At 42.2% G+C, this 13,996-nt stretch overlaps 1 protein-coding gene across 2 annotated transcripts in view; it reads right to left on the bottom strand.

The window, feature by feature from the left end:
* Window positions 1-8,483: 8,483 nt before the first annotated feature.
* Window positions 8,484-13,996, bottom strand: part of MAP1B (microtubule associated protein 1B) — a 72,165-nt gene continuing 66,652 nt past the window's right edge. For both annotated transcript variants that reach the window (XM_066180719.1, XM_066180721.1), the window contains one exon: window positions 8,484-13,049. In XM_066180719.1, coding sequence (XP_066036816.1) covers window positions 12,894-13,049 — 156 coding nt within the window. In that variant the 3' untranslated portion in view covers window positions 8,484-12,893. The remainder of the gene's footprint in view (window positions 13,050-13,996) is intronic.

Here is a 13,996-nt window from a genome sequence, read left to right as displayed (position 1 = left end):
TGTGTTTTCCTCCTACCATCAGCCAGCAAGAGATGGAATAGAGACAACACAAAGAAACAAAGGCATAAGGAGTAGCTTGCCTGTGATGAAAGGTCTGGAGGGTGGAAGGAACAAAAGAAAAGGGAAGAATTTCAAACACAAGTTGTTTCAGTAGGGATTTCTCACAGGAAGGAATGCCTTTGCTACTCTGAACTGCACACACTAAGAGGATTAACATATATTGTATTGGGGTTTTTCTTTTTTCCAAGCCATTTGGAAAATTCAGGCTACTATGCGTGGAGTTGGAAGCCTAACTTTAGGCTATTTTTAAAACTGAAGAGTTTCAGCCTAGTGAGTTAGCACTTGTGCATGCATTCAGATGTGCCTTTACTGTAAGGATTAGAAATTTCTGCATTTACTTGTGCTGCTTTGCTCCATTTCTAGTCACTAGAAAAAGTGACTAGGTGCTGCTGTGCAATCACCTCGGCACACACCAAGGAGCCTCACACTGCAGTGCACTTTCTTTTTATATTCTGGGCACTGCTTCATGAGTTTTTTGACCTAATTCCCTTCACGGTCCCATGCCCCGTTCTTCAGATCAGTAAAACAATGTAGCTATTCACAAGAGCACAAGGAAATGGCAAGGGGGGGAAGAATCATAGTGCATTTATTGTGGTTGTGGTGCATCAGCATCCCTCTCTTCATATATTCCCACTGAATCTTGTCAGCTGCAGCCAGCAACTTTTTGGAGTGTTTAGTGGGACAAGGTCCTTTAAAACAGGAAGACCTGAGCAACAGTCCTGCAGTTTGTTAAGGCAACAGCACTGTTGTCTCACTGTGCTTTACCACAGGGTCTAAGTAAGCATTTTGAGTTTTATTGTGCATCTGTCTAGTTTTGCAGTGATAAAACTCACACCACAAACCCCCTGTAAATCCAGTGATACTGTGCTGCAGACCTGTGAGCTTGTTTTCAAGTGTAGTAGGAAAGCATACATGAGATACCTTTCTTAGAGTTCCCAGCAAATGAACTCAAAGCCTGATTGCTCTTTCATGTCAGGAAACTTGATACTAAGGTCCTTAAACCCCATCTTGTCAGCAAGTCACATAGTTTTTCCCATAGAGCAATAGGAGAGGGCTGTTTCCAGCCAGGTAAGTGGATGATTTTGTGGCTTGTCTAGCAGTGGAGTTTCCTAGAAAACTTTTGAGAAAAGTCTCCTGAAATTTTTTTTCTCTTTCTTGGTCTGAATGCTTTCTGATTACTAGGGGAAGTTAGGGAGCCTTAAGGAAGAGTAGAAGGCCAAATACAATGTTAAGAACAATTTCCTTAAAACTGGTGGCTTTAAAGAGGTCATTGTCACTCCTAATTGAGACACAGGAGAATATAGTGTCCCTTCCCCTACCACATATTTCAGTCCTTTGGTTTCAGAACATGGGCTGTAGCTCCAAAGGTTTTGCAATCACTCCTGCATCCAGATTCCTGTGTGAGCCTCCTTCTACAGGCATCAGCTCTTGGGAGCTTCACTACACTACAGTTTTACACATTTCTCCTTGGTTATTGTTTGGCCTCTTGGCAGCATGAAGAGCCTGTTTCTGGGCCTCCACCCTCCCTCCCTCAACCTGCTGGTAGATACACCAGGCTGCTAATGCTAATTGAGCTCCAGCAAGCTGCCAGCTGCTGTGTCCCCGCTGTCTCACAAGGTTGCCTTCCCTTCCCCCACAACTACCCCCCCTTTCCATTTATTTAGACTTAACTATTACAGCAATAGGAGAAAAAAAAAAAATCCTCCTGTGAGCTCTGAGTAGCCTGCTAATGAATATTATAGGTTGCCGCTTTGTTTTATTCCAGGCATGTGGGTTGGAATCCTCTGCAGTTCAAAGCATTAACTTAAACCAGTAGATACAACCTTTCTTGCTTTTTCCCCAGTCTCCTTCCATATCCCCCTCTGCCATTGGGAGAAGGGGTTTTTTTTGCAAAATGCTTTGCAGGCAGCACATCATATTCATGGAGCCACATGAAGGACACCCCCCAAGACCTACAGCAAAGGATCCAGATAATTTGTGACATAAACCAAAAGCCAAGCCCTCTGATTTATATGGCCCCTCAGTATCACCCTGAGTGAGAAGCCACTTTTGACACTTCAGCCAGCTGGTCTAACTGCACACCAGGGACCTTCTTCCACTTAGGCCCCAGCTAAGTATTTCTCTATGGTCCAGTGGCTACTGTCCTGCTGCTCCCCACCATAGGTTTCCCCATGGTCTCAGTAGCAATTTTCTAATGTTTTGTCTAGCCAAACTGTTTTCACACCTAGCAAATCCTTACATGTCCAATATGTGTACCTGTACTCTCCTGAATTCTCCAGCAATCCTCATTGCTGCTGCCTTTTTGATCTGACCTGTGATTCCCTTCATGGTCCTCCTATGTAACATCTCACATTTATTTGTACTCCTTCTCCAAGGAGGCTAGCCTTGTGTGTGCCCTGCATCCACATCTCAGTGGTGCAAGCAGCTTGGGGTATCAAGTGCTTGGGCACCCTGAGGTTTGAAGACCATGGATACAGCTGAATCTCAGAGTGCTCAGAACATGTATTAGCAAATGAAGCTTGAGGGAGAGGAGGAAAGTGCTCTCTCCTCTTTGGTGCTCTCTCTTACCTGCTGGCTTTGAGCTAGGTCAACAGTAAGACAGACAAATTTTGAGACAGGCTAATTTAGAGACCAGTGCTGATCAGGCATATGCTTATCTCCCCCAGGAAGACACATACAATAATAGCTGTGTACCAAGTGCAACAGCATGAAAAAATCAACAGAATGTCAACTAACTTGGCTTCTCCTCCCCACTCCAGGAAATCTAAGACTTCATTATTTGCCCCCTTGTACAAATCACGTTGCACACAGAACCTGTTTATTACCTGCTTGCTGAACTACTCTGAAAAAAGAAGTTTGAAGCAGCACCTAGGAGTGAAACTGGGCCTCAAGTTGTCAAAAGCCCTTCTGCCCAGATGCCTGCAGCCATGTGTGCTCTGCTGCACTCGCTGTCGCCTGCTGTGATGCAGCTGTCCACATTTAGGAGGAGGAGGGGAAGGGAAGTCATACAGCCACTTTTGATCTGCTGCTGCCTAAATGAGAGCTCTGATGCTAAGGGGAGAGTGTGGATACGTATGTATATGCATATTTAAAAAATAGCTTTGTGCTCTGCAAACGAAAAGCTGTGAGTTCATCCAGCCCTGCTCCCTGGTACTTGATGTTCGATGCAAGCTCACAGCCCAATGAGCATTTGGTTGCTAGTATGCTCTCAAGCTTTTTGAAGCATTTCTAGTTCTTGTTGTCCTGCTTCAGACAGCTGTCTAGACCTTTCTGTATGTGATTAGGACTGGCTAAATATTTCCTGGAGGGGACAGACGAAATTCTTTCTTAGTAGTAACACTAGCTCGTATTTTTGGAACAGCTCTCCTAGAAGCGTTCCTTCACATCCTGTTTTCGTTTGACTACAGCTGTGATTAAGATTAAAGCTACTGCAGTTTCTCCCTTGTCAGTATATTTCTAAATCACAGGAGTGCATCTTTCTTCATGGAAGTTTTTGAATAATTTCCCTACTCATTCTCTTGGTGTTTTTATAGCTAAAGGCAGGGGAAAATCTCCATTGCTATAGGCAGTAATACATTGGCATGCATAGTCAGTGAGCTGTGACGAGCAGCCCAAATAATACCTGACTGGTAGTGTGAATGGTACAGCATTCCCAGACTTGTACATGCCATACAGTGTTAACAGCTCTCCCATGTTTTCCCAAGTCTGGGAGAGGCCCTTCAGCAGTATTAGCCAAAAGAAACAGAGGCCAATACAAAGGCAAAGCCTGCTTGGTATCTTGGTAAGAATTTGTCTGCTCTTAAGAGAAAAAAAAGCAGCACCCCAATTCAAACCCATGGCAGACACCAAATATGCTGCTGAGGCAAGCAAATATGTAACTATTCCTCCCTTGAGTGTTACTGGCAGAACAGTTCCAGCAAAGCACTGAAGGTCATTATCCATTATTCACAAGAAGAAAATTACATATTTATACCCTTGCAGCTCAAATAAATGTTGCCAGAAGCCTTGCACAGATGGGCCCTATTTATGGTAACACCTGACCTTACCAAGATAAGGTTACAAGATGCTTTCAGATCTGGTCATATGCCGTGTCCTACACACAGTGCTGGTGTCAAGCACCTGTTCCCTCCCTAAATGGCCTGTCCCAGCTGCTTGCCTGCCCATCCCAGGGTTCTCTGGTCACCCTTAAACTGTAGGACTAGGATTATGACACTTGGCAGCTTTGGGTGAAGGTTGGCTGGTACAAGGGGATTTCTGACCTGAGCAGTCATAACTGTGCTGTTGAGACAGACAGAAGACAGCCTGGGGCACACGTTAGCAAGTGTCCTCTCTTCCCCTGCCTCCTCAGGAAGCTGAAGTCAGCAGTTACAAGAGGGAGTTGCACCACTGATCTAGATGGATGCAAGATGTGGTCTGCTAAACAGCATCCACTTTGGCTGAGGTTCCTGGGTGAGTTTATGTACAAACTACAATTCGTCCCTGCAAAGTATTTTCAATATTTGAGCGCATCTGTGGAGGGTAAAGGTAAATTTACCTTTCCAGAAATGTAGTAATATGAACTGTTGGGATGAGAAAAAGGCTTTTCAACTGTAGAAGAAAAACTACTGCTGTACTACTGAAAACCTGAACTTGGGACAGTGACTCTTTCAAAATATAACTGTGGAAAATGAAGTATAGATCAAAAATTAGTGATGAAACTTTAATTCAAAAGTAACTTTAGATGCTAAACATGGTCGAAAACTCTGCCAGCTACTCTCGATCAGTGTCCCCATGGAAATCAAAGTTGTCACTAAGCTCAGCTAGCAATTGCATAGTACTGAGTCTTGCTACTCTTAAACCTTACTGATCAACTCAAGTCCACTCTACCCATTCCAAATTGCAAATGCCCCAGGCACAGAAATAACTTTAGAATTAGAGCCCCAATGACAAGCACAGGACAAAGTTCAGCTTTCAATATGTCTGGTTTATTGCAAATGTTGACAATCCCTCCCGTGAGTGATTTGGGCAAAGAAAATTTCAAACCTGTTCTGATCCTTACACATGGTAACTGCTGGTAAAATTTCATCTTTGGAAACTGTAAACTCTGAGTATACTGGCTTGCACTCTTGAGGAGGGTTCATATTAAGTATTAATTGGCTCAGTGGTTCAGTTTACCTTCAGCTGTTGAGAAAGTAACACAGGTGAGCTGAGGTAAAATAACATGAGATTTGTAAAAGCTCAATCAAAATTATTTTCTGGACCTTAACAGGTATAGAGGATGCAACTCTAGTGCATATAGGCATTGTCATGTAGGTTTAGCTTTCTTTGTATTAGGGCATAAACTCCAGATATTTCAGTTACCTTTTCTGTGTGATTGTTGAGGGTTGGGTGATTCACAAGCATAGGTGATGGACCAATCTGCAGTATGATTTGTAAATCCTGGCATGCAATTGTTTCGGCAGTGAAGCTGGCATCAGATGCACAGTCAACCTCTACCTTGCCAGCAATTCATACTGGGGTTGGCAGTGCTGGAATTGTTGAAGTGCAGAGAAGCACCTACATCAGGTGGTCGGGATCCATGAGGACCAGCAAAAATGCTTGTGAAGACTAAAACACCTGCTGATTTAGCTCTGTAGTTTATCTGGATTTCTTATCTGGTGGAAATGATGCTGAACATAACAGTCAAAACCCAGCAAATCTCCTGCTATCATGAGGGCAGTCAGCATTATGCAGCCTCTGGTAGTTTTGGGCTGAATCTGAATCACAGAATCACGGAATCACAGAATCACAGAACTAACTAGGCTGGAAAGGATTTGAGAAATAGGCTTTTGAGTTTAGCAAGTATAAAGATGACCTAACACCACCTTGTCCACTAGACAATGGCACTATGTGCCACATCCAGTCTTTTTTTCAAACACCTTCAGGGACAGTGACTCCACCACCTCCCTGGGCATTCCAATGCCCAATCACCCCTTCTCTGAAGAAATGCCTTTTACTGTCCAACCTAAACCTCCCCTGATGCAGGTTAGGACTGTGTCCTCTTGCCCTGTCACTGGTTGCCTGGGAAAAGAGCCCAACCCCCCCCCCCGGCTGCACTCTTCTTTCAGGGAGCTGTAGAGAGGGATCAGGTCACCCCTGACCCTCCTCCAGGCTAAACAACCCCAGCTCCCTCAGCTGCTCCTCACAGGACTTGTGCTCCAGACCTTTCACCAGCCTTGTTGACCTTCTCTGGACATGCTCCAGCACCTCAATGTCCTTCCTAAATTGCGGGGCCCAGAACTGTACACAGGATTTGAGGTGTGCCCTCACCAGTGCCCAGCACAGGGGGACAATCCCTGCCCTGCTCCTGCTGGCCACACCATTGCTGGTACAGCCCAGGATGCCATTGGCCTTCTTGGCCACCTGGGCACTGCTGGCTCCTGTTCAGTCACTGTCACCAGCACCCCCAGGCCCTTTTTCTGTGGGCAGCTTTCCAGCCACTCTGCTCCAGCCTCTGGCCCTGCCTGGGGTTGTTGTGAGCCAAGGGCAGGACCCTGAACTTGGTCTTTTTAAACCTCATATTGGCTTCTGCCCATGAATCCAGCCTGTCCAGGTCCTTTTGCAGAGCCTCCTACCCTCCCTCCAGCTGAATGCAGGGAAGCCCTCCTACTGGGAGTTGGAGGATAGGAGCCTTCGTACCCTCCAACTCACTCCCAGCTTGGTTTCATCTGCAAATTTGATCATAGTAGACTTGATCCCCTTATCAATAAAAATATTAAACACAACTGGTCCCAACACTGATCCCTGTGGGACACCACTAGAGCACAACTGGGTGCAGCACTGTTTACCACCACTCTCTGGGCCTGGCCATGCAGCAGTTCTTACCCCAGCACAGGGTGCACCTGTCCAGGCTGCAGGCTGCCAGCTTTGCCAGGAGCGTGCTGTGGGAGACAGTGGACCAGTCACGTCTGTGGAAGATGAGTAGTGACTACAGCAGCAGTCAGTGGTCAAAACTACGTGCTGAGTGAAGGACATGGGCAATGCTTATGGGCCTAGAGATGCTTTAGGAAAGCCAAGGAGTTCTGTTGCAAAGCTGGGCACAAGCTGGATCTATGGCATGTCACTGTAGCTGTTAATCAGAGACCCCCCTGGACCTCTTTTTTGCCGCATCCGGGGAACAATGAGAAGATAAAATTTCCTCCCATCCACAGAACACTAGAAATCAAGAATGAACAGGTCTAGGCTGACACAAGACAGATTCCCCATTTTTGACAGACTGAAAAGATCTGAGGAACCATCAGGTTCCCACGGAATCTGAAATACCTCATAAACTGATCAAATCTGTTAAGCTGTGTTGAAGAAAGGAGCTTTCTTTCATGTGGCACTTAGAAGCAGCAAGCCAAACACCACACACCAGGCTGGCCTGGCCCCTGTTACACCTATGCAAATCCAGAACTTTGCTATGCAGCTGCAAGTAAATGGGATTGAAGCTTGACCTAGTCTCCTCTGCACAGTCATTATAATACATTTTAAGTAGCATCAGTTACTCCACCACAATAGCTTAGAAAACCTTGATGTATACATACGCAGAATTATACTCAGGATATAAGATTTGCAGCACTTCCCTCATCTAGTCATAATTTTTCTCTGTTTCACCATGCTCAGCCCAATTCAAGCCAAGTACAGACAGCACTTCTTACTGTCATAAGAAGCTACAAATAAACCCTTGGACATTGGAGATGAATAAGGACCTGCAAAAGCAGACTGCTGTCTGAGGGTGAAGGAAATCCCACAGGATCTCTGCTTCTCCTGGGAGTGAGCACCCCTTGCATTCTGCTGCCCCACCCTTTACCTGCTTTCATGCCATCACCATTGACTGCTGCACCTCAGTACAGCAGGCACTGCAGCAGCAAACAGCTACAGGGGCAGAAAGCCTGATCTTACAGCATCCCTCAACAGCAGTAGAGGAATTCTGACATTTATAGAGTAAAAAACTGCACTGAGGACTCCGCTTTCCCAAATGCTCTGTCCCCTCTAACCAAGGTGAACAACGGGCAGTGATGGTCCAGGAAGGGTCTCTTGTGTGAAAACAAGCTGCACACTCTCGTTGAACTGCTAAAAGACCTTAGGGTGGGCTGTTTGATATAACTTTATTTGGCACCATCAGTGACTGCATACTTACTGAAAATGAGGTGCCTTTCTCATTCTGCTGAGGAGTACAGAAATGAGAGCAACAAAGAGAAGCCATGTCATGGTACGTCAAGGTAATGTTTTACACCACAAGATAAAAGTATCCTCCCACATTTATTTTACAGTTTCTAAAGAGAGACTGGGGTTTATCTGGCATTCAAATAATCACTGATCTTCAGGAAAAAAACCCCCATATACTAGGTAATCATGACTAAGAGAAAGGGAGAACTTAAAAATACATACATACACAAAGACAAGAAACACGTCAACACCACTTTACCACTTTTGTATTTTATTGTGGAACTGAGTTTGATTCTTTTACATCAAATATCCTCAATGGAAGAGGGGATATTGCACACAAATATCATAAAAGCACTACATATTACTTTCACTGGAAACTAATTTTCTACATTAGATATGACTGGATAGAATAGAAGTGATGCAGGATTATAAGACATAATACCATACACAGCTGCAGACTGACACAAACACCATTCAGAACAAGAGAGAGGAGGTGTGTGAGGTGCTTCTCAGCCAGCCACAAGACTTTCTTTCCATAGTTTGGAAGATAATGGCTGCATGCAAATGCGTGAAAGCATATTTCAGATTTTGTCTTTTACATTGAGATTACAGCCCAGTCTTGAAGAGGTAGCTCCTGCTATCTGGAGCTCTTAGCCTAGTAGAGAGAAACTGCTTCTTAATTTTTTTCTTTCTATATTTTTTGCCTTTGTTTTATTTAGTTACTAATTTTTTTTTTTTAGAATTTTTTTGTAAAGTCACAACAAACAAGAGTTTTTTCTTTTTTGAAATTTTAAATAGCCAACATTTTTAAACCAGGTGAATAATATAATTGCATTCTAAGAAATGCTTACCCCTAGTTGATTTTAGTATTTTGTTCAATTATTAAATGAAAAGATGAAAGCTTTTCTTTCAAGTGTAAACATTATATTTCTTCATATTCTAGTAAATCCAGACCAAGAAAATTACTATTTCTCTCAAAAACATTATTACTGAGCAAGAACCTCTGGCGACAGATGAACAAAGAGAAGCGCATGACAGAAATGTTCCAAATGCACAGCAAGTGCTCTTTGGAGCTCATTTGCTTGTGTTGGGAGGGATTGAAAATTCAATTAACAAATTTATTAAATCTTAGTAAAAGAGTACCAGAACTCTCCTAAAATGCATAAGCTATCATAGACAATTAAAAAAACCCCAACATTCATATACACAGTTATCTCCATTCACCACATTATGTAAAATAAGTAAAAAAAAAAAAAATCAAAAGTGATTTCTATGAAAGATGGGGTGAAAATAGAGGTCAATGAGTCAGGCCCACCTCAGGACTTTGAAAAGGCATGCAAGAGAGGCCCTGTCCAAGTTCAAGAGTGGGATGGGATCCCCAAAGTTAATTCTTCATTGAATTATATGAAGCATTGTATTAATAGCATAAAGATCATGATTGGGAATGCTGTTATGGGTAATACCATCATTGAAATGGAGTGTTCTTTGCACTCAGATATTGAATCTTTACAATTAGAGTATCAATAACAAACCATGCTCCTAGAAATCTATGCTGATCAACAGCACTCATCGTTAATGTACACAGTACATTTTGATGACTGTTACACTAAGCTAGTTGTGTAGTACTAGGATTAGCACAGGTAGATTAGTTCCACAGGCAGGAAAGTCATTTAGGGCAAGAGGAGCCAATGGAGGAGCTCATCGCTGTGTTGAATCTAGGTGCCATTGCCATTTGGAAGGGAGTGGATGGAACAGGCATTACAATACCTCAGAATAGCCAGACCAGGGTTTTAATATTCTTGTAGCAGCAAAAAAAAGCAAATGTACATGTTAAGGTTAACTGCAACTGCCTAATTATCATTATTATTTCAGAAGTAAAACAAATGCTTCAGCCATCATAAGCTTGCTTGGGCATATTTAAGGCTTTGTTCCAACTTAATTTACAGTAGGATCAGATGACTGTAACTTCCCTGACAGTAGTGAAATTGCTCCTGATTCACAGGAGTAAGTGGCATAAGTGAGTTTAGTCACAAGACCACTGCTGTACTTAAAACAATTTTCTACCAAAGCAGAGATACAAACCATTTCAGGTGTTGTCAGAAAATCTGTTCCCACCCACTCAAAAGGTTTGAATTCTGACCTATACAATAAAGTAGACAAATCAGAAAGAATTGTAGAAATAGTACAACTATTCTGACAAAAATTTTGCCCATATCTTTTTAGACTATGTATTACAAAAGCATTTTTAAGTGAATTACATGAGCCCAGCAAACATGCTTGTTTTCACAATACATTTCCATCTGCCTTTTGTGCCATAGTCACTCTGAGTTATTCTTAACTACTTAAAAGGTATAGCAATAAATAAAACAGCATTGCTAGAGAAACCTAAAAAAAAATAGAGAAGACATTAAAATCAAAACCTCAACCACCGACAAACAGTAATTCACAGCATTAAATGGGCATGAGAAGCCCACATTTACAAGACCCTAAACCAGTATTGAAAACCCTCATAAAAACTGGGAGTGCAAACATACACTATTAAACAAAAATATCCTAATAATGTAAAATTGAAATAAATTATAAGTAGAGAAAAAAAATGAGGTCATAGTTCACTACACTGTAAAACTTCATACCAACTAAAATGGAGAATCATACAACCAGCACATAACTCCAGCTGGAGGCCTTTACACCTTCTTGAATTCAGATTTGCAGACCTTCTGCAATGCAACAAGATTTTTTTAATTGGGGTAAAATTTCTGAGACTAAAAAAATCCAAACTGTCTTAAATCACAGAGCAGTGGTGCTGTTCCTCTGCAAGCAGTCTAGAGAAGGAAAAGAAGGGAGAGGGAAGGGAGAGGAGAGGGAAGGGAGAGGGAAGGGAAGGGAAGGGAAGGGAAGGGAAGGGAAGGGAAGGGAAGGGAAGGGAAGGGAAGGGAAGGGAAGGGAAGGGAAGGGAAGGGAAGGGAAGGGAAGGGAAGGGAAGGGAAGGGAAGGGAAGGGAAGGGAAGGGAAGGGAAGGGAAGGGAAGGGAAGGGAAGGACTTATTTTAGCTTATTGCTTGTTCTATCCTTTTTCAAGGTCTTGTGAGGGTTGAGAACGTAGGTTACAACCTTGTATTGGGCAATCAACTTCTCAAATTCTCTTTTTTGTCATCATCAACAGAATAATTTTACAATGAGTGTATACCCTCTCCCCAAAAAGGTATTGACAGTTGACTGTTTTCAATAAATTTTACCTCAATATCCATTCTCACTAGAATCTTAAACATCACTACTCATTTATCTTACAAAACTACTAAAAAGAATGCCTTCACCTGAAAAATTTTTCTTTGCATTTACCTGTAAATGAAAATGTTACAAATCATGTATTAAAAGTTCACGCAGCACTATAAAGAAAGGCTTCTGTACATTTGTTCCCATGTTCACTCTTAAATTAAATAAAATCAAGTAAGACAAAGGAAGGTTGAATACTGTACAGGCTCACAGGTAACCTTTTCCATCATTCTGAATGTTTCACTAGGTTTTGTAACTCTGATACTGGACACCACTTCAATCTTGCTTCCACAGTACGAAAGGAGCCTTCAAAAAAAGAGCTTATCTTGCCTTGTTGAGCTGTCCAGGTGCAACAATGAAGTGTTCACATAACTAATACATGCAATTCATAGCACCAAACCATTTGACCAGTCAGATAAGTTCCTAATACCACACATGCACACTCAGGCTTCTTTACTGGTGTAACTATGATCCTACACAGATGTTTTATAAATTTGCTGTCTCAGCATTAAAAAATAAGTGCATCAAGTTTCTTTGTACATTCAAGTCACTTTCTAAGGCAAATTGTCTACTGTATGTACTCCCGACTGCTTTGGTATTTTGCTTCAGTTAATCGACAGTGGACATGGGTGTTCAAGCATGTGGACTGGTCAGTTCTGGCTGGAGTGAGTGGGCTTTCGCTGGAAGCATGCCTTAGACCAACAATTCTGCATGTTGTAAGAAAGGTTTTAGACTTCTGGATGGGCTGCAGACTACATGCATATTTGGCCTACGATTGTTACGGTGTGTCAGTATGCAGAGTTCAAATTAAAGTGGAAAGCTGCTGATGAGTGATTAGGTCACACGTCCCTTCCTAGCCATGTTCTCTTTCTTTTTATTTTTGAGCTAACTTAATTCTTTAAAAAAAGGATCCCCATAGTGATAGCTCATATTGATAAAAATTTAAAACTTTCTTCTCATGAGAGAACATAAGCAGACTGTAGTAAGCGATACATCTATTGCCATGAGACTAATGCAGACCTAATAATTTACTACTTTCTCCTCCTACCCCTCTCTCTTTCTCTCTTTTTGTTTCTTTAGAGGGCAAATGCCTCTACCTGGCAAAAGTCAGTTGGGGTTGCTAGTGCATGGTTTCAAAATGTTCAGTGGAGATGCAACTGGATCTGTATTTTCGCAGTAATTCGTACTCTACTATGGGAAGACTGTTATTTCCCTTAGCAACCAACAAAGACTGAAAAATATTAGTGACTTGCATCACTGTGACACAGTATAGCATTTGGCAGATATATAGTTCAGCAGTTGAAATAGATGAGTTGAATTTTCAGAAAAGGTGTTTTCAAACTGAAGAATTTCTGGAAACAAAGTTTAATCTTGTGATGCGCGGTCTTCTTCTTACAGTTCAATCTTGCATGCAGGAAAAGATTCATCTTGCATAACAACAGTGCTGCTGCTTGCCAAAACCATGATGTTGAGATCCTGCTGCTTCTCATGGGTCTCTTGATACCATTCCCTCATCACTTCTGAGTCATGGGTTGGGATTAAAGTCACCTGCAACACAAAATGCATGTCCTGTTGAATGGACCACAGAAACAGTTGATATGAAAAATGTCTTTTCAAGAAGTCCCAGACAACAAGTATGTTTCCCCTTTTGGAAAGAGTGGATTTTTATGCAATAAATACTTGAATAAATTGATGAATAAAAGGAAATCAGCATGTAGGTATGGTAGAATGACTGCAAATAAGTGGTTTATAAAAATAAAATGTTGGTTTTTTAAGGTGCTGAGATGCAGCTTTCAAGAGAAGTATCAGGTTGTAATCTGCACTGGTAACTTCTTCAGATTACAGACAAACATTTTGTTTACTTATTCACCATAATGGAAAGGCACACTAAGTTTCCGAACGCATGTAATTACTCTACAAAGTGTGAAACATTTCTTCCCTACTTAAAACTGCAACAATGCCAAACTCAGATCATATATGTGGTGTAGAAAAATTATGAAACAGCCAGTCCTATAAGTTCTCAACTGTTTTAAAAACCAGGAACTGCTCTGAAGGGCCAGAGATGTGGGAGCAGCTGAGAGCAGTGCAGCTCTGTGCTTCACACATCATCAATGGTTTCACTGGTGCCTGGTCTGGGAGCCTGCTGGGGTTTAGTATTATTCCTTTTGTTTCTTCCTCTTAGGGAATTTTCTCCCTATGTGTATGTGTTGCTAGGAGACAATAAAGACTGGGTGCTTTAGAGAGGCAAAAGAAGTTGCCACACCTCAGGGAGGAGTGCAGCCAGATACTCCATCTTTTTACCTGGGGACTCTTTGGGAAGGGCAGAGATACAGGGAGAATTGGACGGGAAAAGGTGTTGGGCACAGGTCCTAGCTTTCTCTTTCCTCTCATCATTTGGATGAGAGAGAGGCTGCAGTACACACATTATATTATTGGCTTTTCACAAATATTAAAATGAATGCTATATGTATAATGCTAGGAAACTTTGCTGTAAG

The sequence above is a fragment of the Chamaea fasciata genome, unplaced genomic scaffold (assembly GCF_029207755.1).
Source record: "Chamaea fasciata isolate MVZ Bird 193981 ecotype frontalis unplaced genomic scaffold, bChaFas1.0.hap1 SCAF_4, whole genome shotgun sequence".
In the NCBI taxonomy this organism is placed as follows: Eukaryota; Metazoa; Chordata; class Aves; order Passeriformes; family Sylviidae; genus Chamaea; species Chamaea fasciata.
Note: the sequence above shows the minus strand (reverse complement) of the source record. Positions and strands in the feature narration are given on the sequence as shown.